Raw genomic sequence first — 24,516 nt, 5'->3', positions numbered from 1 at the left:
ACATGGTTCTCAGAATGTGATAGAAATGATAGCTTGAAAATTAAGGGTTGACTTCCATGAAAACCCACCATCTTTTTATGACTAAGCTGTTCAACTGAGCACAGTTTTAAGGAGCTTATTGCAACAGGTCCTCCAAAATTGCAGTAAATAGTTTTCTATGGGTTTGGCTCAAGGTTTCTCTTCAGACAGAACAATGCAGACCTGCCCTGTGCTGAGCTCCATGAGCAGCTACAAGTGTTGACACTGAGAATTGCCATGTCCGTCCTCACCCTCCTGAGACAGCAGAGCGTTGGCTGGGCTGGGAGCGTGAACAACTTCCTGCAGTGCAGGGGCATTTTGCAACTGGCAGCTTCCTCCTGAATCATAAGGGCAGGGGAGGATTGCAGGCTGGAAAAGCAGCAGGGAGCTGTTTCTGTCTGTGTCTCAAAGACACGAGTGCCTGGAAGGAGCTGATGAGCCCACCATGATGCTGCAGCAGCCAGAGGAGTGCTGTGTGCTGATGGTGATGATTTTATCATTGCCTCGCTCTGCTGCCTTGGCCATGGCTTAATCTCAGTGCCTGGAGGCTGTCCTCTTTCCACTTCATTGCAGGCTGGAGTGGAACTGATTTCTTGAATGGAATTTCACTCAAAGTCTTAGAATGTGCTGAAAAAGTACTCTCAAAAATTGGATATTTTCTTGGGCGCTAATGAAGTGAATGTTTGTAGCCTCATTTTTTGACCTGCTATATCTTAATTTCTTTTACTGTTTAATGTATGCTGAGACTGGGGCTGCTGTCAGCAGTGCTCTGATATTCCAGGTGTGGAAGTACTGGCAGAGGACTGGCCTGGTAGGAAACTGTCGGTCTTGTATTGTTCTGTCTGACAGACACTTGTTTCTTGTCAGATTTGATGTGGATAATCCTCCTTCCCTGGTTTTTGTAATCATGTCCCTTTTTGGAGGCTGAGGAGCTCAGCATCACTTTGGTGAGCTGGAGGAATAAGCTGTAGCTTGTTTTATTAGCCTTTTTTTTCTGTTGTTCCAGCAAATAGAAGAAGCAAGCCTTGATAGTAACAGACGGTGGATAATTTAGCAGGAGAGTCTTCAAGAGCGTCATTAGGTTTTGTCACTGCTTCTGAGGGAGAGAAAAATATGCATGGGGATGTTTATTTTGCTTCATTTGAATCCGGCACCTGGCTAGCTGAAGTTAAATGTCAGTGTGTGCATCTCCCATTGCTCTGTTGGTCATCCTTAATGATTTTGCTTGTCTTGGAATACATTAACCTTCCTTCCCCCATCCTCCTGCTATTCCTAATGCTGTCTTCAGCTTTAAATGTACCCATTTAAAGCTATGTCGCCTCCCAGCACCCTTTGGAGAGAAGTGCTATCTATCCTGAGACACTGAGGCTGCATCCCATATTTGCTTTAAGCTGACACGACTGCAGGTTTTCACTAACTGGGTCAATCCTGCCCTTGCTTGGGACAGTGTGTCCCTGGCACTGGTGCTCGTGCTGCCGCATGGCCAACCCAGACGGGGAGCTGATCAGCCTGGGGTCGGGGAGAGGACAGGACAAACCTCTTCTGATAGCCACAAACACCCCAAACGGCAGGTGGAACAATTTGTCTGAAGTTGTGGCAGTCAAGGTGCTGAAAAACAGCTGGATTCTTCTTGGTAGGATGGGAGTAGAAGTTTTCAGCCTTCAGCATGTTCTCCTACAGTAGTCCTACTACCTGCTTCCTGTGATCTTCCACAGTTACCTGTCAAGCTCCCCAGCATTTTCTGAGCAGCTTGGTCTGGTGAAAGGTGTCCCTGTCCACGGCATGGGGGTTAGAACTAGATGGTCTTCAAGGTCCCTTCCAACCCAGGCCATTCTGCGTTGTTTTTTGTATCATTTTACTTTCCTAGCGGCTCTGTTGTGAAGTCTCAGTAGCTTGCTGCTTAGTCTCTAAGGTGTGGGTGTTCTTAGCACTGAACTCCTGTCTCATGTGTTGTTTTTCCAAATAAAAGAGGATTAACTTTAGTCCTGTGTCTGTGTAGTGTAGCTGAAGGGTAGAGTTAATTGAGACATACAGATCCTTAAATTATCCCTGAAATCGTTCAAAGAGCGACTGTTCCGTCGCAGACTGGGCATGAATATGTGAACTCCTGACCGCTTGCTGATCGGGGAGTTCATTGCCTTAAAGGCACAAACAGAAGTGCAGCGAAGTTGACACAGATACTGCACACTCAGTTCAGCCTAAAATGTCTTCTGGAGGGGCTGGTATTTGCAGTGGTGGGTATTGACAAAGTGCAACGCTCTGCATCTCTCGCAGGCTATTTCCATAGGCTTAGTCATGTAGAAAAAGAGTAGGTGGTCAAGAATTAGTGCTGGCAGAGCTAACTCTTGTTCTTTTGCATTGCTAATGATGAACGCTGTCTTCCACCTCACATCACCAGATGATTTCTTTTGAGAGCTTGGTGGCAGGCAGCCACACTTTTCCCACTGATTCTTTTGACTTGTGCGTTACACTTAGAAAATGGGCAAATGGAAACTCTGGCAGCTGCCTGACTTCATCTCAAGAAGAAAAGGTTCTCTAAATCTCAGCTGGTTCACAGACTTGGTTCAAATGCTTCACATTTGGATCCATTCCTATGGCTTTTGGGCCTATATTATTGAAGGGAAAAAAAATCTGCTTAATATTCCTACAGAGAGTATGTGGAGTGCAGCAAATTGCTTGGTTGAGGCACTCGCAGCTCCTGTAGACGTGGAAAGCTGCTTGGAAGGGCTGGAAGAGCTGCTTGTTTCCTATTAGTATTCCAGGGACTGAGGTGTTCCTTCTGGCACCGCTCGTGTCAGTATGTGACATGTGTTTATCTGGTGACAAGTCAGTCCTGTGCGACAAACAAGGAGTTGTGATGCGCAGCCTGCAGGCTCCAGTGTCTCCCAGAGCTCATGATTCACAGGAACAGGATGCACAGGAACAATTGTATTCCCCTGGAAGCTCTAGACAGACATGTATACCTGAATTTTACCATCTAATAGTGTTTGGATTCGGTCCTGAGAAGGCTGTTCTGTATACTGGGGTGTATGGGGAGAGGCTGGCTAGGGCTCCAAAGCCTCTGGGAAGAAAATGGTAGGGTTTGTGTAGAAGAAGGATAACTTACATGGATTTGAGAGCAAAACCTTGTTTCATTTTTATGAAGAACAAAGTGCAAGAAAATATTACAGCTGTGAGGCTGGGAAAAAAAAAAATTGTGTATTTCCTTGTTTTCCTTGTTTCGCCCATGTCTTGAGGAAACTGTAAAGTAGTGGCTGGATTTTTATCTGGTAGAACCTTTTCTCTCCTTCAGGTTTTCTTTAGAATGTAGTTTGTGACTCAAAAAGCCTCAAACTGTTTAGGTATTTTGGCTACTTTCCTTTGGTTTAAGAAAGATGTTAAAAACTCAAACCCCAGCTCGAGAAATGATGGGCAAAATGTTACTCTGAAGGTTTTTGAGCCATTGGCAGTGAAGTGAATAGATTTCAACAACCCTACCTGGAGATGTGTGTTGTCTCAAACCCCCAAACTTTATACAACTTGCTCCTGATTGGCTTCAGCAAGTTAAATATTTTTGTCTGCAATGTTTGTCCTAAACCTTTCTGGGTAACCTGCAATTGGCTGGCAAAATAAAGACTTGGCTTATCAGGGAGGCAGAATTTACCAAGCTTTAATCACGGTGAACTTCATGTTGTTACATCCAAAATGCGTCATGGCTTGCTGCAAAGGGCTTGAAAATAGTACAAAGTCGTTTTTTTGGCTGTAATTTTAGTAAACATGGTCACTGAAGTGAGAGGTTCTCCGGAGTGAAAGAAAACACTTCATTTAAAAACTTCCACCTGACGCTTTTTTTTTTTTTTTTTTTTAACAAGAGTCGTGAAATTTAAACTCCTGATTCATTGGGAACAGCTGACAGACCTTGAGCAGGCCTAGATCTGATCCTCAGTGCCTCACAGGAGCTTTGGAGACCTTTTGGTCAGCAGTGCTCTCCTGACAAGGAACATAAGGAGTGCGCTGGCGTAGGTCTGGCGTCGGGTACAGAATCCACCTAGAAATCCTCCTTTTTTTTCCCCTGGTGGTGTCAGACAGGTGGTGATTCAGCTTCCAAAACAAGCTGCTGCTGGTTTGCAATGCAAGTAGAGTGAATGTGGAACTGCTTCCAACAGAAGGAAACATTTCTGGGAAGCAAGTTGGAGTGTTTCCAAACCAATGTCCCATGGAAGACAAGAAGCATTATTAAAAGAGGCTGAAGGCACAGTAGGGGAGAAGTGTCGTATCTTGACAAGTGCAGCCTGTGGGTGTAGAGCATGGGAGAGAGGTTAAATCACCCTTTCAGATCCTATGTGGTGTAATTCATCCTTCTGAGCTATTTATGTCCAATTATCTATTGGCTGCCATCGCGGTAAATACGGTTTTGGTTTCTGTCTTGCAGACCCAAGGCTGTAACGATAACCAAAAAGCTGCATTTCTGTCTGAGTTGGTGGCTGAGTCACTGTGGGATTTCTTACAGCACATGCATTTGTTCTATTAGGCCTGGCTTTTCTGAATCAGAATTTATGAGAGCTCAGGCTTCAAGCCTCTCATGTGTTGTCCCAACTTAATAAATGCTGAAGAAGTGGGAGTTAAGAACCCTGCTATTAAACCCAAAATAAACCACTTTTCTTTCTACATACGTTGAGCAAACTTCTGGCTTTCCTCGATTACCTAATCTGGGGAGAGAGCTGCTGGTTTTGGCTCTGAGGTGAAAGTAAAATCTGCCCTGTTTTCAGAGTATTTATTTGGAAAAACTTGCACAGCTGAGTTTATGGAAGTTTTATATTTTCAGACCAAACTCATCACCTTTCAGGAGCTCTTGAGTGCCCTTGTTTTCCTGCTAGATGGTCTCTAAATAGAGCATTCATCTTCTCCCAGGAAATACTTGCTGGCTTGGGTTTTAATTAAAACGTGGATTTCAGTCACGACAAACTACAGGATGCCAGGAAACACTTAAAAATTTTCTCTGAGCCTTGTGTCATGCTTAACAAAGGTTTTTTACCTTTTTCTAAATAAACAGGGATGTGTTCAGTAAGGATCATTCTTTTTTGCCTATGTACCAACAAAGGGCTTTTGTATAAATAAGCAGAAGCGTTCATTGTCTATTAAATGACTATTTTTTTTTTTTCCAGGTAATGCATGAATACATTAATACAGCAGAAACATTTGTCAGGAAGAGCTTGTGTGTTGGGATGGTGGGTGATGGGTGGGATGTCGCCAGGCAAACAGTGCTCGGGTTCTCTCATAGTTTGTTGTGCTACAGAAGGTGAGGTAGGTGTTTCAGAGGAGACATTTGAAGAGCAGCAGCACCAAATTCCCCATGTTCCAAGCCCTTCCCAGACTGAAGATCAGTCCCAGGGAGTATGGGTGTTACAAGTCTCCTTTACAGAAAATTGGTGTTTATGTGGTAGCCTGATAAAATCTGAACAGGATTAGGAACTGGCCTCTGGGTGCTGAAGAGGTGGAAGGCACAAGGGGAGTGTGGATAAAGTGCTGCTCACAGAAATGCTGCACTTGGCACATCTGGCCCGGGATCTAACGCCTCCTCTGTTGCTTTTCTTGCTTAACTCTCTGTAGAGAATGTAAACTAGTGTTTTGTTTTTCATCCAGCACTTGGTTGTCCTGTATCACAGCATTTAAACAATCTGCTCTGCTTCCCTTCCCTTCTCAGATGAAGCTCCAGAGATGCTGTCTGACCTAGTTTTAACTTAACGTGCACTAAAATGGTTGAATTTTATATGCACTGGCAACTTCCCTTTTGCTTAAATAAGGGGGAGGGATTCTATTCTTAATTAAACACACCACACTGGAGATTTATAGACACTTGGCACGACCTGGCAGGCAAACTGGATAATTCTTGATTGATCTAGTAGCAAGTATTCTTTTTATTTTACTGCTTGCACATTTAGTTCATTAATAAACTAACAAAAGTTTAACCAACTAACAAAAGTTTAACAAACTAACTGACACATAATGGAGAACTCACTGAGAATGGAGGCTTTGGAGTGACGTACTGGATTGAGTTAGGCTGAAGTTACCCACATTAAAGTGATTTTGCTATAATGGAAGGATAAATGTTTTATCCAGCAAAATTTTTCTTTTGCAGATGGCTTGTTCAATCAGTATATCAGTCAGCAAGAGTACAAACCTCGCTGGGGGCAGATTATTCCCAAAAGCACCAAAGGTAAGGACGTTTCTTAAGACAGAACTCATGTACTGCCAGTTCTGTCTTGTTCCTTTGAGAATATGGAGCAAGAATATGATGCAAGAAATTTTCCTCTAGGAGAGTTCTAGGGAATGATTTCTTCTCTGAAAAAGTTGCATTTGTCTGCAAATTCAGTGAAATTCAGCCTACTCTCTGGTTGAGTAAGGAAAACTGCAGGAATACAAGTGGTAACTTTGGGATAGATCATCAGTTTAGTAGCAAATCACAGAATATTGGTTAAACAGGAGAGCAGTTATCGGTGTTACAGGATTTAGCACATGGAGTTAATGTAACTTCAACTTAAAGTGAAGAGTTGGCAAATAAATACATTATCTTAACAGGGAGTATTTTAAATGAGGTGGGTCTTTTGAAGTCTTGACAGTAAATCCAAACTGCAGGATCTTTTCCACTCCTGTCTGCCTTGAGAGGAGACTTGTTAGTAGCATCCTTAACTGCAGAGTACAAAAATCACTGTCATGGAGCAAATGTAGGATCCAAGGTGACAATTGCCAAATGCAGAGCACTGTCCCCAAGCCCCTTGGGAGGGGTTGCCTGTGCCACCTATCTTAGATACATGAAGTGGTTGGAGGCTGCTTTAATTGGACAATTGGAATTCCCTTATATGTGAGAATAGCTGGTGCAAAGCTGGCTGTGCTCTGTGTCTACATCAGCTCCTGCTCCTATCCCAGGGGTTCATTTCCCTGTCATCCGAGGATAAGTTCTCACAGCTCAGCCCTCAGGCAGTTCTCAGGTGGGGAGAGATGGAAGGAGAGCCAAAGGGTGGCTGTGTTGTCCCTGCTGGAGAGCTGCAAGGACAGCTCAGAGCTCTTTGTGTGCACCGAGCACGTCAGGAACGTTGGAGCTCTTCTCCAAGGCGCTGGGAGTTGCAATATTCACTTCTGCTCTCTGTACTGTCAGTCACCAGATAATTCAGTATAAAGCTCTGTACAGTTTTATAAAGCACAAAAAATATTACTTGGAAGAAGTGAAGTGCTAGTTTTTATAGGAGGGTGAGTTCCTCAATTTCTCTGCTTTCATGCTGAGGCTGTATCTTCCTTTGGTTTAAAAATCTTAAAATGGAAAACTCTCCCTTCCCTCTTTTTTTGAAGGTGACGGGGAAGACAGTCGGCCAGGGATGAGAGGTGGCCATCAGATGGTTATAGATGTGCAGACAGGTGAGTAGTTATTGCATTTCTTAACTAAGTTATTTAATCAGTTATTTTTCCAGATTAATATGCAAATGTGTTTTTCTTCAGACACTGTGTTAGTTTCAGTTTTTAAGAAAAAAAAAAAAAACCACCTCACTTTCTAATAGTTGGATTAAATGCTCTCCTTCCTCTCTGGATCTATATTCCAGCTGCATTTCCCCTTCTTCCCTAATAATTCTGAGTTATGCCTTAGCCATTGTCTGGTCTTAAATAAGAAACCAAGAACAATTGGTTTTAATTTTTTGTTCTTCCTACCATCTTAGAGCAGGAGTTCAAACAAGAGAAGAGAAATTAGGGATAATAATTTCCCTTATCAGCTACAGGCTGTGCTCAAGCAGTAGATCTGATGTGTTGAAACATTCCTTGTATTTTGATTGGAATGGTTTCTAATTCCCACAATGTGCAAGAAACTCCCGTTAAATATAATTCTTTAGACATCTTTTGCAAAAACGTCTCCTGTAGCAATTCAAAGAATGGCTTAGCCTCTGTTTCAGAGAACCTGCAGAGAAAAGAAAATGGGGTGGTGTAGCAGGAACAGTTCCAGTGATTGTTGTTCCGCATAATTTTTATATCTTTGTCTGTTATTTAATCAGATTTCTGTGCTACGTCAGTCCTTACTAAAATAAGTAAAGCATCTGCCCGAGTCTTTGCTGTGTGAGGGAAAGGATTGTTCTTGGGAAGAGAGAAACAAGATCAGGGTGTGGATATTGGACAGGAATATAGGGTGGCATTGAAGGAGTTGGCAGAGAAAAATGCCCGTGGCCGTATCTGTTGTGGTCACAGGACGGGGACAGAGCATGTGACAGGATAGGACCTTCCAGAGTAATTTGCTAAGTCATAGTGAACAAGCAAAAATCCAGCAGTAGCTGCAGCCTCTGGCTTTTGCTCAGAGTAGTTACTGCTCTGGAGGAAGCGCTCGAGTTATTTGGTGTAGGAGAGTAAACTTCTTTCATTTGGTGGGAGAGCTTTGAGATTGATTAGAACAAAACGCTGCTGGAGGATTTGCTGGTGTTTGTCTATGCAGAGGCTGGGAACGCTCCCTAGTGGCCTCGGGAATTAGTAGGGAATGTTTCACAAGAGCGTGGAAGAAACATGATCCTTGTCAACTTGGAAATGATAGTCCTGCACACCTCCTGAAAATAAAATATCCATGGTCATGTCAGCCTTCCTTTCCATTCCTCTTGGTTTTCTTAAGTCCCACAAAGGTTGTCAGCTCTGCTTTTGACTTCAGCTTCACTCTGCTTTAACAAGGCAGTGAAACTCATCCATATATTTTTTTATATTTCTTGATATATTTTATATGTATTATGTATACTTTGGATATATGTGTGTATTTCATATATACTAATAATGATATTATTGATGGAAATATAGATAATGTATATCATAAATGTATGAAATATATGTGCTTTTTTGGTTTGGTTTTGGTTTTGTTTTTTTTTTTTACTTGCACAAAAGCGACTGGACTGTACCCACAGAGATGGAGTCCTGGATCTCTCTTCCTCTCTCATGGTGGTTCTTTCTTGCTCTAGCTCTATTTATAGATGGTGGGATACCTTCCCAAAATTTCCCTGTGGGCTGTTTGGGAAGTTGCTCTCAGTTTTGCATCCAGGTCCACTGAGGCTTGTAATAGCTGAAATGTGTTTTAGATGATCAGTGTTGCCATTTAATTTGGCTCGTGGCAGGCCAGGGGAAGTTTTTGGGGCTGTTTCCCATTGCTGATTGCTGGAGTTTTCCTTTTGAATATAGGTGGAGTTTAATGAGCTGGTGGGAATTTGGCCAGTTATGTCAGGATGCATTTTACAGACTGGAGCTGGAAAGCTCCCTGGCTAACCTTGGACAGATCCAGTGTTAATGGAAAAGGGAGCAGTGGTGTACTCTTCCCTTTAAAGTCATCCTCCTTCCTTACTCACACACTTGCTGAGTGGGTTTTTTTCAGAAGACTTTGGCAACTGAAGAGAAATCGTCTCACTTTGCATTCCTTGTTAGAGGAGTGAGGCCTGTCTCAAAAATCAGTATTTTCTTCAATTTGAATCTTTTGGAAGTGAAATGAAACAGCAAAATCATACTTACAAGGAGATTCTGAAGTTTCATATCATGTAGAATTAAGTGTTGGAAGCAAATTTTCATCTCTGATGGCCAGACCTGCTGTAGCTATAAATGAACTATAAATGATTTGGTCTTTTGATTACCTCAAGGAGATTTTAACCACTTACTACTGGAAAAATAATTCTAATTTAATAATACTGAGCTTACTGGATGCACATGCTTGTGTTAAGATAGAGAATAAGGGTTGGTGAGAAGCTGAACAAGATCTTAAGTTGCTGCCAGTGCAGGGAGTCATTGAGATCTTTTTATCAGTTTTGGGTAGAACATGGATTAACTTGATCTAAACTGCCTTTTAGCATGATTTGTCTTTCACTTAGAGTAGATTGAAAGTAACTGAAAGAGAATTCAGCAGCTCTGCTGGCAGCCAGTACCTTGTGCTGGAGCTCAATTCCATCTGATTCTCCTGTTCTTAGTACCTGCCTCAGCTGACTAAGTGCAGCGTTCCTGATGCTTTGGAAAACTCTTAAAGCAGTTTGAAATGGAGCTGTAGGCGTTGTGGGATGCAGAGCTGAGAATGCAGCCTGATGTCTTCCTAGATTAAAAAAAAAAGAGACATTAAAAATGGGAAGTTAGTGATTCCCACGATATCCTCCATCATTTTAATCACATTAACACTCAGACAGGAATGACTCTGGATGGCAGAATTAGGAAATTGGATTTGGTATGCATGTGCAGAAACATAAACTAAGAGATATTCACAGTTATAGCTGAAACCACTGCTAGGTACTTTAAAACTTTAGGCTGCAAATGAAAACAGAAAGCTCCTGTTATTCCTGCTTTTCCCTGCAAGGTGTATTTCTCATGCAGCTCTCCGTGTGGGAGGCTGGATAGCTCTCTCTGCTTTTCTACAAGGAAGGGGAAGTATTTAAGTAGTTGCAACCCAGGTACATAGATTAAAACAAAACTATCCCCCAAACAACCCCCAAACTACACAAGAACAGAGTGTTGTGTGCTGCATGTCAGACATGAGAAGCTTTTTGTGTAGGCCCCAGGGAAATACTGGGACAGTAACACACAGGCTCGTGTGCAGAGTTGTGTTCCCAGGGAATTGAACCCTAATGCAGTTTGGGATGAGGGTGTCAGCATCTGGCACTGGCTCCTCATTAACAGCTCTTCGAGTCTGCCCTCCCTGGCCTCCTTATAGGTCAGATATGCCACGTATTTCAAAATTTCAGTGCTTATTCTGGAAGAAAGAGGGGATGGGCAAGTGAATTGCCAAAAGCAAGTTTTAAGGAGTGATGTTAGTACTTAGGAACAGCATGTATGTTGTGCTTTGGAGATGTGGTTTACAATTCCATAGACAAGGTGGAATTGATCTCCTCTGCTCTTATAGGGCAGACACAGTGCGTGACAATGCAGTTCATAAAGCCATGTAATTGTTTTGGTAACAAGAGAAATATGGACTATGTAGAAAGCATTCTATTTTAAAAAAAAAAAGATATTTGGTGTTGTATCAGGATTTCTTAAATGTTGAAGTTTTCCCATGAGCCTGCTTTAGAAATAACAGCAGAACAACCATGATTTTTCTTCTGTCTCCATTTCTTTTCTCTTTGGCAAGTAAAACAGTTTTTTAAGGGAAAACATTAGTGAAATGGTCTTTATTGATATGGTTTCGCTGTTCTCTCAGTGAGGTGCAACTGCTGTGTAATGTTGGTTGTACATCATTTTGCTTTTTCTTTTGTCCAGAGGAATTCTGTTTGCTTCCTTCCATTAGATAAATGAGGACAAATCTGTAGGTTGGGAGCAGAGGGAGATTCAGAGCACTGAGCCCAGTATGCCCATGGTATATGTGGGCAGCACAGCAGAAATGACAAGGCTGGTTCAAAAGCAGCATGGAAAGATGAAAAAGATGAAGACAGAGCAGCAGACATGAAGGATGCTGTTTTGCCTGGGGAAAACACTGCTATCCATAAGATATTTAAAGACAAGACTTGTGTACAGGATGAAGGGATCTCAGAAACAAAACACAGATGGCTTCTAAGCTCTGAAACACAAACAGCTGCTGAATCCTGGAGGTTACTCAACTTCATGGGGCTTTCACATTTTGAGACTGTGTGCCTATCCTTAAAAAAAAAAAACCCTTTTATTAAGCAAACTTGTATTCAGCTGAATTGTAGTTCAGAAACCAAGGGGTGGGATACTGCAAGAAGATCAAAGCCTGGTTTTATATTTGTGCTCTTAAATGCTCCTCGCAAAGTGGGCAGCGCTGCTGGCACGTAACTCAAGTGTGGGTGCTACCCGGGGAAGTGGCATCCTTTTGTAGAAGGCTTTTGAGAGATCTTACACCTTGTTTTTTTTTTTTTTTTTTTTTTTTTTTTTTTCCCTTTTTTTTTTTTTTTTCCTGAGAGGAATTCTTCATAGTTTTAGGGAAAGTGATGCTCTGGTACAGCCCCAGCAAGCCTGTGCTGGCAGCTGACTGGGAGGGCAGTGGCTGATGAACTGGGGAACAGGGCCATGAGTTCAGGGGACCCTGAGGAGCTGCAGGAGAGCATTGTGAGGTTCTGATCCTGCCCCTGGGATGTGACAGCTGTGCAGGAGGACAGGCTGGGGACTGACTTGTGCAGGATTTGCAAGGCGCTGGAAGCGGAATGTGCATCAGCAAGGTGTCCTCATGGCATTGAAGGCCAGGCCTCTCCTTCTGGGCTGTACCAGCACTGGCACGGCCAGCAGGGAGAGGGGAGGGTAATTTTCTTCTTCTGGATACTCAGGGACACATCTGGGGTGCTATGCCTGGTTTGGGTTCTCTGGGACAATGAGGACTGTGTCAAACTGAATTGACCAAGGTGGTGTGGGCTGGAGCGTGTGGTGTGTGAGGAGATGCTCAGGGAACCGGTTTTGTTCATGTGGTAGAAAAATGGTTCATGGGAGGATCTTAGAGCTGCCTTCAGCTACTGGTGAGAGCATGGAGATAGACAGGCTCATTTTAGGGACTGCAGAGGGGTAGGATGAAGGACAGGGAGGGAAAATCCTGTTAGATATTAGGGGGAAAAAATGTAATGAAGTTAATCAGTCATTGCAGCAAGGATACAGTCTGAAATGTCCATCCTTGGAGGTACTCAAAGTATAACTGAATAATTCCCTGGGTAACGTGGTCTCTGCTGAGGTTAGCCCTCCTGTGAGGGATTTGGAGGATGACTGATGGACCTTGCAGAGGTGCTGTAGATCCACAGTTTTTTATATGCCATGGAGAACTGTTCTAGCAGAGACATGGAAATACTACTTGACCAAAGAATGTAGTTAAATATGTCACCAGGACTGGAATGTATTCACGTAGGAAGACTTCCTGTTAACAGAATCCCACCAAGGATTTCACCACATGGAGAAAATGGAGTTAACAGGAGTTAGAGAATTGTCCTTGAAAGTGTGTGTGAACCTGGACTGAAATCACCCCAAGAATTTTGATATTTAATGGGTTGGAGAAGGCTGCTTTGCTACTTTTCAGAGATACAGAAATTAAGGAGAGGTTGACAGGAAATACGTTGATTGTTGGGAATATATATCCTCTAATTTGAGGACTTCTCTGGCACCTTTTAATCATCTAGAGAGTAAAGGAAGAAAAGAACTCAGACATTACAGAAAAATTTTTGACTGAGCAAGCAGTTTAGAAATACTCACAGAACATATTTAATTCAAAGCGTTGAATTTGTATTCAGAAATAAATGTAGAGGAAATAAGCTGAGGATGCTGGAGGAGAAATTTGACTTCCTAAACGTAGCTGGTAAAAGCTTTGGGTAAATATAATTGCTTTCATGTTTTTTTTTCTTGTTGCCTTGCAGCTAGGTTTGAAAATTCTCCTGCTCTGCCCCTAAAGCTGAATAGAGACTTGCTTTAATAAAGCAGCATCAATTTTGCCGTGTTCCATATTGCTTGGATACAGAGGGAGGATCCTTTCCTCCTTGAGTTCCCCAGTGCTACCAGAGTTATATTGGTGTGGGACTGCTGGGCTCCCCTCGAGCTGCTCCACTGCTGCTGCCTGGGCTTTGTGGCCTCTGTCCTCTTCTTTGAATATTGGCCTTAGAGGTCTGTCCTTGTTGGGTCTCGGCATGCAGGGAGAAAAAAAAACCCTCCCATAAAATTTGAATTAACAGCTAGAATACAAGCAGTGATACTGGTTGGGAAATAGAGTGAAGCTTGACTTCAAAAAAAACTTTAAAATCCAAAAAAAACCCTCAAACCTGACCAAACAAAAACAATCAAACCCAACCCCAACTGAAAAACAACAATCCCACAAACCACCAAACAACTATTTTTTGCTTTATACCATGGGAAAACAATTCCAAATTTTAGGAGAACTGTAAAAAATTACTTACTTGACATTACCAGCAACAGATGCATTTATGCTTTAAGAAATATTCCTTTTAAAACATGCAACCTTTTTCTCAAATCTTCATATACTTACTTCTGCAATAAAGCATGAAACCAAAAAAATATTTTCATTCGGTCTAGATAGTGATGGAGCCTTTCTTTCATGTGAGCTACAGTTTTATTTCGTGATGAAAAATGTGCCTGGCACAGAATTCACATCCACTTGTGTTCAGGGTGTCACTCTGGGGATGCTCAGCACCAGCTGGGTGCTCGTGCTCCTCTCTCATTGCTCACATTTAATTCTGTCAGCTTGGGTTAGGTAACTTCCAAAAATCTGAGTTTTCATCGGAGTCATTCAGGTTTGCTATTAAATTTCATGTGAGCCAACAAAGCCTTTCCAGGCAGGCCTGACATTTTGGCAAGGCCCCAGTAGGATTTTTAGCTGGTGCCAAATCTTTTATTTTTCTCGGCTATCAATGAAGCTGTTGTGGTAATGTGGGTTTTGTGAGCTGTGAGAATTTATGTGCACAAAGGGACCTGCTCTTTGCAGGGAACACTGGGAGCCCTGAGTCCAGGAGGAAGGGTAATTAAAGTTAATGAACCAGGGTAACCTTTCCATGGTGATGACCACTATCCTGATGGTAGGTAAGGGTCAGGGACTAGTCCCATTTTATAATCGTGCTCTAACTCCATGCTTTAATTGGTGTTGGATTTAAAAACTGGCCGTTACCTCCATAATAGAAGTTGGTTGTAGATTTTAAAGGAGTTTTTCAAAGCTCTACAAGTCTTGAGGAGCTTGCTCTTCCTGGACTTGGCTTTATGTTGTGTTTTAATGCAGTCTAAAAATGAAATATTTTTAGAACCAGAGACCAGATAGTGCTATTTCTATAGTGGGAGTCATTTGGCTATCTCTCCATGGCAGAACAGAAACTCCTTTCTTAAACGCTTCCCCTCTTCAAAGGCTTCATCTGGTTTTATCTGTGAGTCTGGGATGCCTTAGAACTTGCTGTACACAGAGCAGTTGTGGGTTTGAGGTGACAGCCCTGAAACACTGACTTAAATTTGTGACTCTTCTACTCGCTGACTTTCGTGGCATCAGGTAAGCTACTTTGTGCAAGACATTTCCATTGAAGAGGATTTTGTGGTTGATTTTTCTGTCTAGGGGATGGACTGAACAGAAAAGCTTTGCTGCTCCTATCTCCAAAATCTTGTTGATGTGTAAATCCTGTGCCAAACAGGGCACAGGCTGAGATATCATTGATAGACTACATGCACAGGATCCAAAATGTTAAATATTGTTCATTTGTCTGTCTGGAATTTTAATCGGGAGACTGTGGGTTTGATTGCCTCTTTTGTAAATGTAGAAATAGAGAATGACTCTGAGAACTGGCTGTCTATCAATCCTAAAATCTTCCATTACTAAACTAAACCACATTTCTGTCTTGATGACTAGTTCCATTCAAAGAGGAGTGGTGTTTTAAGTAAAAAAAAGAAGAGTTTAAATTTCTCTTCTGCTAGTTTGTCACAGATGTTTTGTAGGTATTAGCCTGTTTAAACGCATTCTCTTTTTAAAATAAAATTAACTTTTTTTTCTTAAATAGAAACTGTTTATTTGTTTGGTGGCTGGGATGGAACTCAGGATCTGGCTGACTTCTGGGCATACAGTGTGAAGGAAAACCAGTGGACCTGTATATCCAGGGATACCGAGAAAGAGGTGAGTTCTGCAAACATCTATATTTTTAAAAATACATCAATGGTTGCCCTCAAAAATGCCCCTACTAAAGTACTTGTGTGGAAGTGCAGTATAAGGTGAGAGCCACAAAGTTCAGACCTTCAAGTTCTGAAGACTTTTGAAATGCTTATGTGGGGAAAATATGAGCTGGAGGCGGCTTTGAAGTGTTAAGATTCCTGGAGGGGAAAGGTTTATTTCTCAAAAGCAGAAATGATCAGCCAAAAAATCAGCTCAGCAAGCAGAGCACGAGTTAAATAATTTTGTGTGGCGGAACAACCAGCCTTATCACAGAATGTTTTGGGTTAGAAGGAACCTTAAAGATCATCCAGTTCCAGCCTTGCTGCCATGGGCAGGGACGCCTCCCATTAGAAGGTTCCAAGAACTTGGCAATGAACATTTCAGACCCAGTCCTGGTATTGGAGCTTCAGAAACAAATTGTTTATTTTTTTTTTGCTTCTGTCAAAAATGAATAGAAATGGACAACTACCAGATGGAAATCTAGAGGACAGGGGTTACTGCCAAAGGCTGCACAACCCCGAGAGCTTTCGTGGAATTCATTTGAACCATTTTTCTTGGCCTGTTTTGCTCAGTATTTGACGTATGAAACCTGAAATGAATGTAGCTTGAATTATAGGATCAGACAAAAAAAGTCCAAGACCTTTGGCTTGTGTAGTCATTTCACTGTACATTAAGATCTTCTAGTTCTGTGTGAGAATTGCATTTTGAGTTCATTACTTGTTTGTCAGAGGAAAATTCATGCCACCTCTTCTTGAAGATATGAAGAGTTTGAGATCCCACCACTTTTTGACAAATTCAGGAGCTGATTTCCTCAGCTATTTGAAAACAGTATAAAACCATCTTGTTTCTCATTTGTATTTCTCAGTTTCTTGTCACGGCTAATTTTGTGAGCTTCCTTACCAGATTAAACAACACTTTAATATTGTTATTTTTTTCATGGCAAAGTTTTTTTTTTTAGAGGTTATAATCAAGTAGGACAAATAGCCTGAGCTTAAAAAAAAAAAAAGAATAAAATCTCACAGGCATTTCCTGTAGCCCTCAAATCTCTGTGCCGTGTACTTACTGATTGGAACATCCTTTACGAAATGGGCAGTAACAAAACTGAACATGATACTCTGGTTTCTGTCATAACAGAGCAGCGGAGAGGTAAAATTGTTTTATTTATGTACTGTTTAGTCAAAAAGGGGCTGCTCTGTTTTCTTCCAGCACAAACCAGTGTGGGTCAGTCTGGTGTTTATGGGCTTCATTTCTTTCTTGCTTGGGTCGTGCCACATCCACTTGAGTTTCTTTAAAGCTTAGGAGACCTGGCTGGGATGTTTTCTCTCCAGGTTCCTCTCTCCAGGCTCCTCCAGGTTACTCCAGCAGGGTAAGACTGGGATGGGAGGAAGGAGGGATGCACAAAAGGAGAGCTGTGGAGGAGACACAGTAGAAGAGTTGTGAGTTGATGTGCTTAAATGATTATAAAGGGATTTTGGAGGGAAGAATGTTAGCAGAGTGTTATGGAAGCTCAGGAAATTCAGATGGAAGGTGAGGAGGGTCTTGCGGGGAGAGGGAGAAAGATGAGTTTTTAAAAAGTGGAAACTTGTTGAATGTATGAGGAGTTTTGAAGAAGGGATGTACTTAATAGAGGAGTGTGGAGAAAATGGAAAGGAGATTCTGGAAAGACTCTCTGTGACAAACTTGTGAGGTGGGGCCCCTGTGAGCCTCCTAGAGTTCAACAAGGCTAAGTGCAAGGTCCTGCACATGGATTGTGGCAATTCCAAGTACAGATAGAGGCCAAGCAGAGAATGGATCCATGAGCAGCCCTGAGGGGGAGGAGGACTTGGGGTGTTGGTGGATGAGAAGCTCGACAGGTCTCGATGCTGTGGACTTGAGCACTTCTGCTCTGGAGCCAGGCTGGCAGAGCTGGGGCTGCTCATCTGCAGAAGAGAAGGCTCCAGGGAGACCTCAAAGCCCCTTGCAGTGCCTAAAAGGGCTGCAGGAGAGCTGGAGAGGGACTTGGGACAAAGGCATGGTGTACCAGAACAAGGGGAAATTGCTTCCCACTGCTGGACGGCAGGGATAGATGGGATATTGGGAGGAATTCATGGCTGGGGGGGTGGTGAGGCCCTGGCACAAAGAAACTGTCACTGCCCTTGGATCCCTGGAAGTGTCCAAGGCCAGGCTGGATGGGGATTGGAACAACCTGGGCTAGTGGAAGGTGTTCCTGCCGATGGCAGGGGGTGGCACTGGATGGGCTTCAAGGTCTCGTCCCACCCAAACCATTCCATGATTCTGTGATACATTCAGCAGCGTTCAGGAGGCCTCCTCAAGTGTGGTTCTGGGTTTTGGTGACTTTCTGAGGTACAGTGAGCTGGCAGCTGCTGTACTTGGAAACCAGCAGTGGGTTGTGGTTGTTTTTTTTTTTTCCAAAGAGGTCTGGATGAAACCTGATTTAGAAATGAAAAGGTCAATCTCAAATGTTGAGAAGTAAATTCAAAAACAAAGACTCCAGATGTTTCTCTAATAGGGACATCAACTGCTCACAAACAATTTGCAAAAAGGAAATGTCTGTTGACATGGAATTTTAAAAAATATTCAGGGTAGGTTCCAGTGGAGCTTAATCTTGTTTTGTTGTATTGTGCTAGTTCTGCTTCTGGCTTTTTTATTCTAATTAATCAGTGACAGTGGTTAAATTAGCCACTCAATAATTAAACTTGGATAAGAGTGAAATATGGTGAAAGTTGCATCCTGTCCAGTGTTATTGTAGGGAAAATGCACAGTGATGCTTTTGGAATAAGGGTACTGGGAGCTTCTGTTGCAGTGCATTGGGAAAACCTTGTGTGACCCTTTTAGAAAACATTTTTGCTGCTGTTTTTCAAAGTTTTCCAATGACGTGTCTCTTTGTCACCTGCAGTTGCATTTGTTTGCTCTTTTAACAATTAGACCACCAAATCTGATTTTCTATAGCTCTTTTTCATAGAATCATTGCATAGTTAAGTTGGGAAAGCCCTCTAAGATCAACCATTCTCCCAGCACTGCCAAGGCCACCACTATACCATGTTCCCAAGTCTCACATCCACATGGTTCCAGGGATAGGGACTCCACCACTGCCCTGGGCAGCCTATTCCAGGGATGGACAACCCTTTCAGTGAAGAAATTTTTCCAAATATTCAAGCTCAACTTCCCCTTGAGGCCATTCTCTCTCCTCCTGTCCCTGTTCCCTGGGAGCAGAGCCCAAACCCCCCCGGCTGTCCCCTCCTGTCAGGGAGTTGTGCAGAGCCACAAGGTCCCCCCGATCCCCCTTTTCTCCAGGCTCAGCCCCTTTCCCAGATCCCTCAGCCACTCCTGGTTCTCCAGCCCCTTCCCCAGCTCTGTTCTCTTTCCTGGATATGCTCTAGTTCCTTTTGCCTGCCTTCTGTGTCTGGAGAAAATGCTCAGGGCACTTCTGGAATAGCTGATGACTTACAGCATGAAAAACAGGGCCTGGAGGATCTGCTGGTGAGTACAGCAGCACTGCTGATGGACAGACAGACCCCACCATCCCTTCAGTGTTATGGATCCATCAGGATTGCTGCTGAGCTTGTCAAATCCTCTTCCTCAAGCCTGAATCCTTCCAGGGAGATGCTTCATGGAGCAGCTCAGCACCTCTCAGCTTACCCACAGCTTCTGTCTCTGGAGTGTGTGACAGCCCTGTGAATCAGCTGGCACAAGGCACAGCCAAAATGCATTTCATTTAAGAGCCTTTAAGAGCTTCTACCCTGAATCAAAGTGGAATGTTTTGACAAATGCTGTTGTCTTCAGGTTTTTTTAGTGGCTGTAGATCAACAGACCTCTTCAGGATTAGGGAATAAATAGTTTTAAAAAAAACAAACCTTGTCATTCCTTGGACATTTTTATTCTAGGCCAGCGTCAGTTAATAGAGAAATTTAATGTGTGTTTTGATTTCTCTTTCTAGTTTCCTAGCAGCGACTTTCTCTTTTGAAGGATAATTTAGTGAAATTCAGTGCAGGAGGACAGTTTTAAGTGTAGGAAAGTCTTCGTTTGTTGTAAATTGATAGTCAGGGGATTTTGAATTAGGATCAGAATGCTGAGGGATGTTGATGCCTCTGGAGATCAGATAAATGAGACTAAAGTGGTGTGATAGTTGGCATATTTTGTGTATGTCTGGTGTTCCTGTACCCTGTTTTAGCATTTCCTAGAGACAAGAGATGGGGGTAATCTCCCTTCAAACAGTGTCACTGCATCAATTGGTGCCTTCTGTGCTGCTTCTTGGAAAATGCATTGACTCATCCTCATTCTGGTTTCTTCAGAGGAAAACCTTGCTCACAGATCAGTTCTGTGAAGGATGTGGAAATTGTGTAAATGGGTTAGGTTTAGGTGACACTGTGTTTCTCTCAAAAATTGTCGAAGTGTTTCCTTACTAAAGGTAGAAGTGAAGGTCTTGTCATGGTTTAACTGAGAGGATAAATCTTTGCTCACATTGAAGGAAAGTGTAGGTCAACAAGTGCCTCCTGTTCAGTAGGTTCAAAAATGATGTAGAAAATGAGTATATTGTGAGGTGGCAGTTTGCTGTGAGCACCAAGTGCTTTTTCAGGATGCTGAAAGTAAAAGCTGACAAGTGTAGAAAGATCATCTAATGGTGAGAGCCAGGGGGAATTTCAGCTGCTATTGTATTTCCAGTTAAATTTTCTCTAGTCTCTGCGTGCTTTTCTTAGGATTTGTTGAAATGGTTGAATTTACCCAAAGCTTTCAGTGTCATATCACCACAGAAGCATTTTTTGTAGGAGTCTGTGACACCTCTGACTGGTTTATCTGGGTGTGATGCAGCAGTACACGAGCTTATCAATGTCAAGCTTTTACACTGTGCTGTTTGAAGTGTGGGAATTGAGCTAGTCTCAAATATTGACTTCTTCCCACAGATGGTGATACAGTTTGGAAGACACTTCAAGTGACTTGAGGGGCTTTTTGTTGCAAATATTGCGATGTTTACGGACTTGAGATGTAATGCAGTGAATGTGCCACGTCCTACTGCTGAGCACTTCCAGTGGTACAGATGCTCAGTTGTAAGAGATGCCTGGTGCCACAAAAGCACATAGGGAGAAGGCAGCTGTCCCTGAAAGAAACTTGGATACTGCAGACGTACCTCGGAGCCAACTTCCTAAATAGTGCAAATGCCTACAAAAGTAGGAACAAAGACGGCAGATGCTGGAGTGAACCACATGAAAAGTATCCTAGGCTGATCCTAAATATCACAGGCTAATTGTTTGTTTTCCTCCCTATTTAGGAGCATAATGGTTTAAAATGTTCTAAGCCAGTACCCTTTCAACAGAATGGTAGAGAGAGACTTTCACATAGGCCTGACTGACATCCCCAGTGATTTCTACTTAGGCAGCCTAAAGCAGAAAGACCCTGTTGAGGGAGTAATATCTCAGCTCTTTAAAATAATTTATTTTTAAATATTTTGGAAAAGGTTTTCAGCTTTTAAAGCTAACTTAGGTGCTTATGCTACCTTGTGTGACTCGAGAGTTCTGTCCTCTTAACCCTGGTTTGTTTGACTTTTTTTAACTTTGACATTTTTTTAAGGAAAAGATCATCCATATTTGAAAACAGCTTCGGGTCCTAAGCTATTCAATTCCCACACTGGGTGCCTGTATTTCTTGCTTTCAGCATGAAAAAAAGCCCAGAAAACCAGCCAAACTTCAGTTATTCCTCACACCAGATGTTGGAATGTGTGGAGGTCCCTTTCCTCCACACACTGCTGTTCAAGTCAGTCTCCTGGAGAAAGGAGCATTAAATAAATGCCTTGTGCCCAATGTTCTGGAGGCTGCACAATTCTGGCAGCCCTGCAGCTTGTGCGTGCCAGTCTTCAGGTTATGCTGAATTTCCAAGTCATCATAAAGCTTTCAGTTGCAAAGTAAAACTACTTTTAGTCCTTGAAGTAATGCATCAGGCCGAGTTGATTTGTGGCGTTTATGTTCCGATAAAAATCACCACTTCAACTGCAGCTTATGATGAGTTTAATGCTCTGATCTCTGGTCTGGAATGGATCTTTATTTTACTTACATGGCTTTATTAGGACATTATTACATCATCCTAATGCGTTTTGCAATTCCCTGTAAATTGGAGATGAGGCAGTGTAGAGTCATTCTTGGGTGGCTGTGGATGCATCCTGGGGGAAAACGACATTACAGGATTTTCAGGTAAAGATTTAATAAGGATGTTGATGTTGGTTCAAGGAATTCTGATTTATATCCTTTTGGCTTTTAAAGATGCAGAAATATGCACCTGTGAGATGAGCCAGCTGGAATGCCAGGACCCCAGCATTTCACAACGAAGGGATTAAAAGAAAAGGGTTTTAAAGAAATAGGAGAATATGCAGAGGTGGAAGGAAAACTTTCACTTCACTTTTGCCAGTGAGTGGAAGTAGCTTCACACACCAGTCGACTTTGCCTTGGGAGTAATGTCTTATTTCAGCTACGCTGAGAGACTTGTTACATTAATGTTACATTAACATTCCTCAATCTGTACAAATACAGAAATCCCTAAAGAAATATCAGTTATCCCAAGGTGGTAACATAAGGGAAGCAGTCTCAAGTGGTATCACAGACGAATCTGTAGCTAAATTGTCTGGATAATTACGTGCTTGAAAATGTAGTAAGTTTTTGTGGACCTTGCTACTGAGGTATTTCAGCAACTGGGTTTTGGAGGTAATTGGAAATTGAGCTGGAGTGTCTCAAGAGAACTTAGTGGCACAATGGCTAGTGCAATGATGTGTTCAATTCAGACCTACCTGAAAGAGCTTAGTGTGTTTAGTAGGACTTAAACCATGAATTTTCCAGGCCATGCATGTGATGGAGATGTAACTGATACTGGGCTCTAGGAAGTTAAACAGCCACTTTTACAGCTTGCTAACACCTTTGGGTGCAGAATGCTCTTTTGTCACCTGTTCAAAACTGTTTTCACTTTCTCAGAAACATCTGAGAGCGTATGGCTGTCAAAAGATTTAGACTTAGAATTTCAGATTTATCTGTCACTGGCATCTCAAGGACATTAATTACAAAAACCCCCTCAACTTCTGAAACTGTCGCCTTACTCGTAACCTTTGTGGCTTAACAGTTTATAAGCAACCAGTTAAATTTTTTCAGCCTTCTGGTCTGCGAGTGGGGCTGCAGCTCAGCCGAGTAGTTTGTGTCTATGGAAAAAATCTCTCTTGGCTGGACCTGTGCTAGCCATTGTTACTGGTAATGAGAGGACAGCATGAACTTGTGATGCATGCAGAAATGACCTCACTCCACATCCTGCAATTGTTAATGGAGTTACTTAAATTCGGCACACGAGGGATGTTGTCCTCAGGGCCCATCTCAGAGCTGGTGAAAACTCTGGTTCTCTGGTGGGTCGTCTGCTACGTTTCATCAGAGTTGCTGAAAGCAAAGCTGAGCAGTGGACGTGGAACAAACTGACAATTTACTTGGTAAAATTTAAGAAGTTACAATTTTTTTTCACATTTCACCAGTGTCAGCAGCTCTTTATTTGCAGGTGAATTGTGCCTTTTGTTAGAAGTAGCACAGAATTGATGTCCTTTTGCTGCAAGGTCGCTCTGTACTGGGGAATTTCTTCAGTACTTCTCTTGTTCGCATTTGTAAGCTGAATCACAAAGGTTGGATGACTTTTATTTTTGACTGTAAACTAAAGCCTGCACAAGACCTTCATACACATTCCTGCAACCTCCTTCACATAAATTAAAGATCACAGAGTGGTTTGGGTTGGAAAAGACCTTAAAGATCAATTCATTCCACCCCCTGCCATGCGCTGGGACACCTTCCACTATCCCAGGTTGTTCCAAACGCCATCCAGCTTGGCCTTGGACTCTTACAGGGATCCAGGGGCAGCCACAGCTTCTCTGGGCACCCTGTGCCAGAACCTCACGACCCTCGTGAGCTGAGAATTTCCTCCTAACAGCTAATCTAAATGTCCCATCTTTCAGTTTAAAACGGTTTCACCTTGTCCTTTCACTATCTGCCTGTGTAAAAAGTCCCCCATCATCTTTTTTATAACCTCCTTTTAAATACTGGTGGCCACAAATTATTTGCCACTTTTTGCATGCTTGAAGATGTGACAGCTTTTTCCCCTTTACCTTTTCCACTGGCTTGTAAGATGTCTTGTTTTACTGCAACATAAGATCCACAATGTTATGCATTGCTGGAAGGCCTTGATGATACCTTGGTGTGGGAGAGAGAGCTCAGAAGATCCAGGAATGTGACTCCTGCACTGGCAATTCCTCTGGCATTGGCTGCCAAAGCTGTTTCTGCACTGTAGGAAAACTCAAGACAGCACAGCTGTCAAAGCACAATGTTGGTGCTTTAGAAAGTTCAGCTGTGAGGACACACTTGGTCTTTAGAGGTGCCTTGATCAGAGCGTATCGGAAGCCAGAACATCATGCATTAAGTCATTCCTTTATGAAAATACTGTCAATTTAGTTATTTCAGCAAGCAGGCTGGCAGGGAGGCTAATAAATAATACTTTCACAAGAACAGAGCATTATCTATTTGTTTACATAGCATTGCTCATGTACTGCACCGAGTCTGTGCTGTGTTAAACCTGTGCTGATCCCTGAAGGATGGAGCAAAGACTTGGAGTCAAGTTCATGTCAGACTGGAAGGGTTGGGCCATCAAGGGTCATCAAATCCAGCCCACTGCTGTCATAAGGATTGTGTCGTATGATCTCTGAGCCTGATCATTTGACTTATAAGCTCATTGAACCGACTTTCAAAAATAGAACATCAGGACATTTATTTATTTTTTTTTCTAATTTAAACAGGGAAAGTCTCTTTGTGGCAAGCTCAGCTCAAGGCTGCACAGCATCAGCAGTGGGAAATTAGGGCTGTCCCAATGTGAGCGTGCTTTGAGGAAAAGGGGGAAAAGAAAGC

At 42.6% G+C, this 24,516-nt stretch overlaps 1 protein-coding gene across 3 annotated transcripts in view; it reads left to right on the top strand.

The window, feature by feature from the left end:
• The window catches only part of MKLN1 (muskelin 1), a 93,643-nt gene that overhangs the window by 34,283 nt on the left and 34,844 nt on the right, over nucleotides 1-24,516 (top strand). For all 3 annotated transcript variants that reach the window (XM_040060981.1, XM_058420109.1, XM_040060983.2), the window contains 3 exons: nucleotides 6,137-6,214; nucleotides 7,345-7,410; nucleotides 15,459-15,571. In XM_040060981.1, the coding sequence (XP_039916915.1) occupies nucleotides 6,137-6,214; nucleotides 7,345-7,410; nucleotides 15,459-15,571 (257 nt within the window). The remainder of the gene's footprint in view (nucleotides 1-6,136; nucleotides 6,215-7,344; nucleotides 7,411-15,458; nucleotides 15,572-24,516) is intronic.

Source organism: Hirundo rustica, chromosome 4 (assembly GCF_015227805.2).
Source record: "Hirundo rustica isolate bHirRus1 chromosome 4, bHirRus1.pri.v3, whole genome shotgun sequence".
NCBI lineage: Eukaryota > Metazoa > Chordata > Aves > Passeriformes > Hirundinidae > Hirundo > Hirundo rustica.
This window is presented reverse-complemented; position numbering and strand designations above follow the sequence as displayed.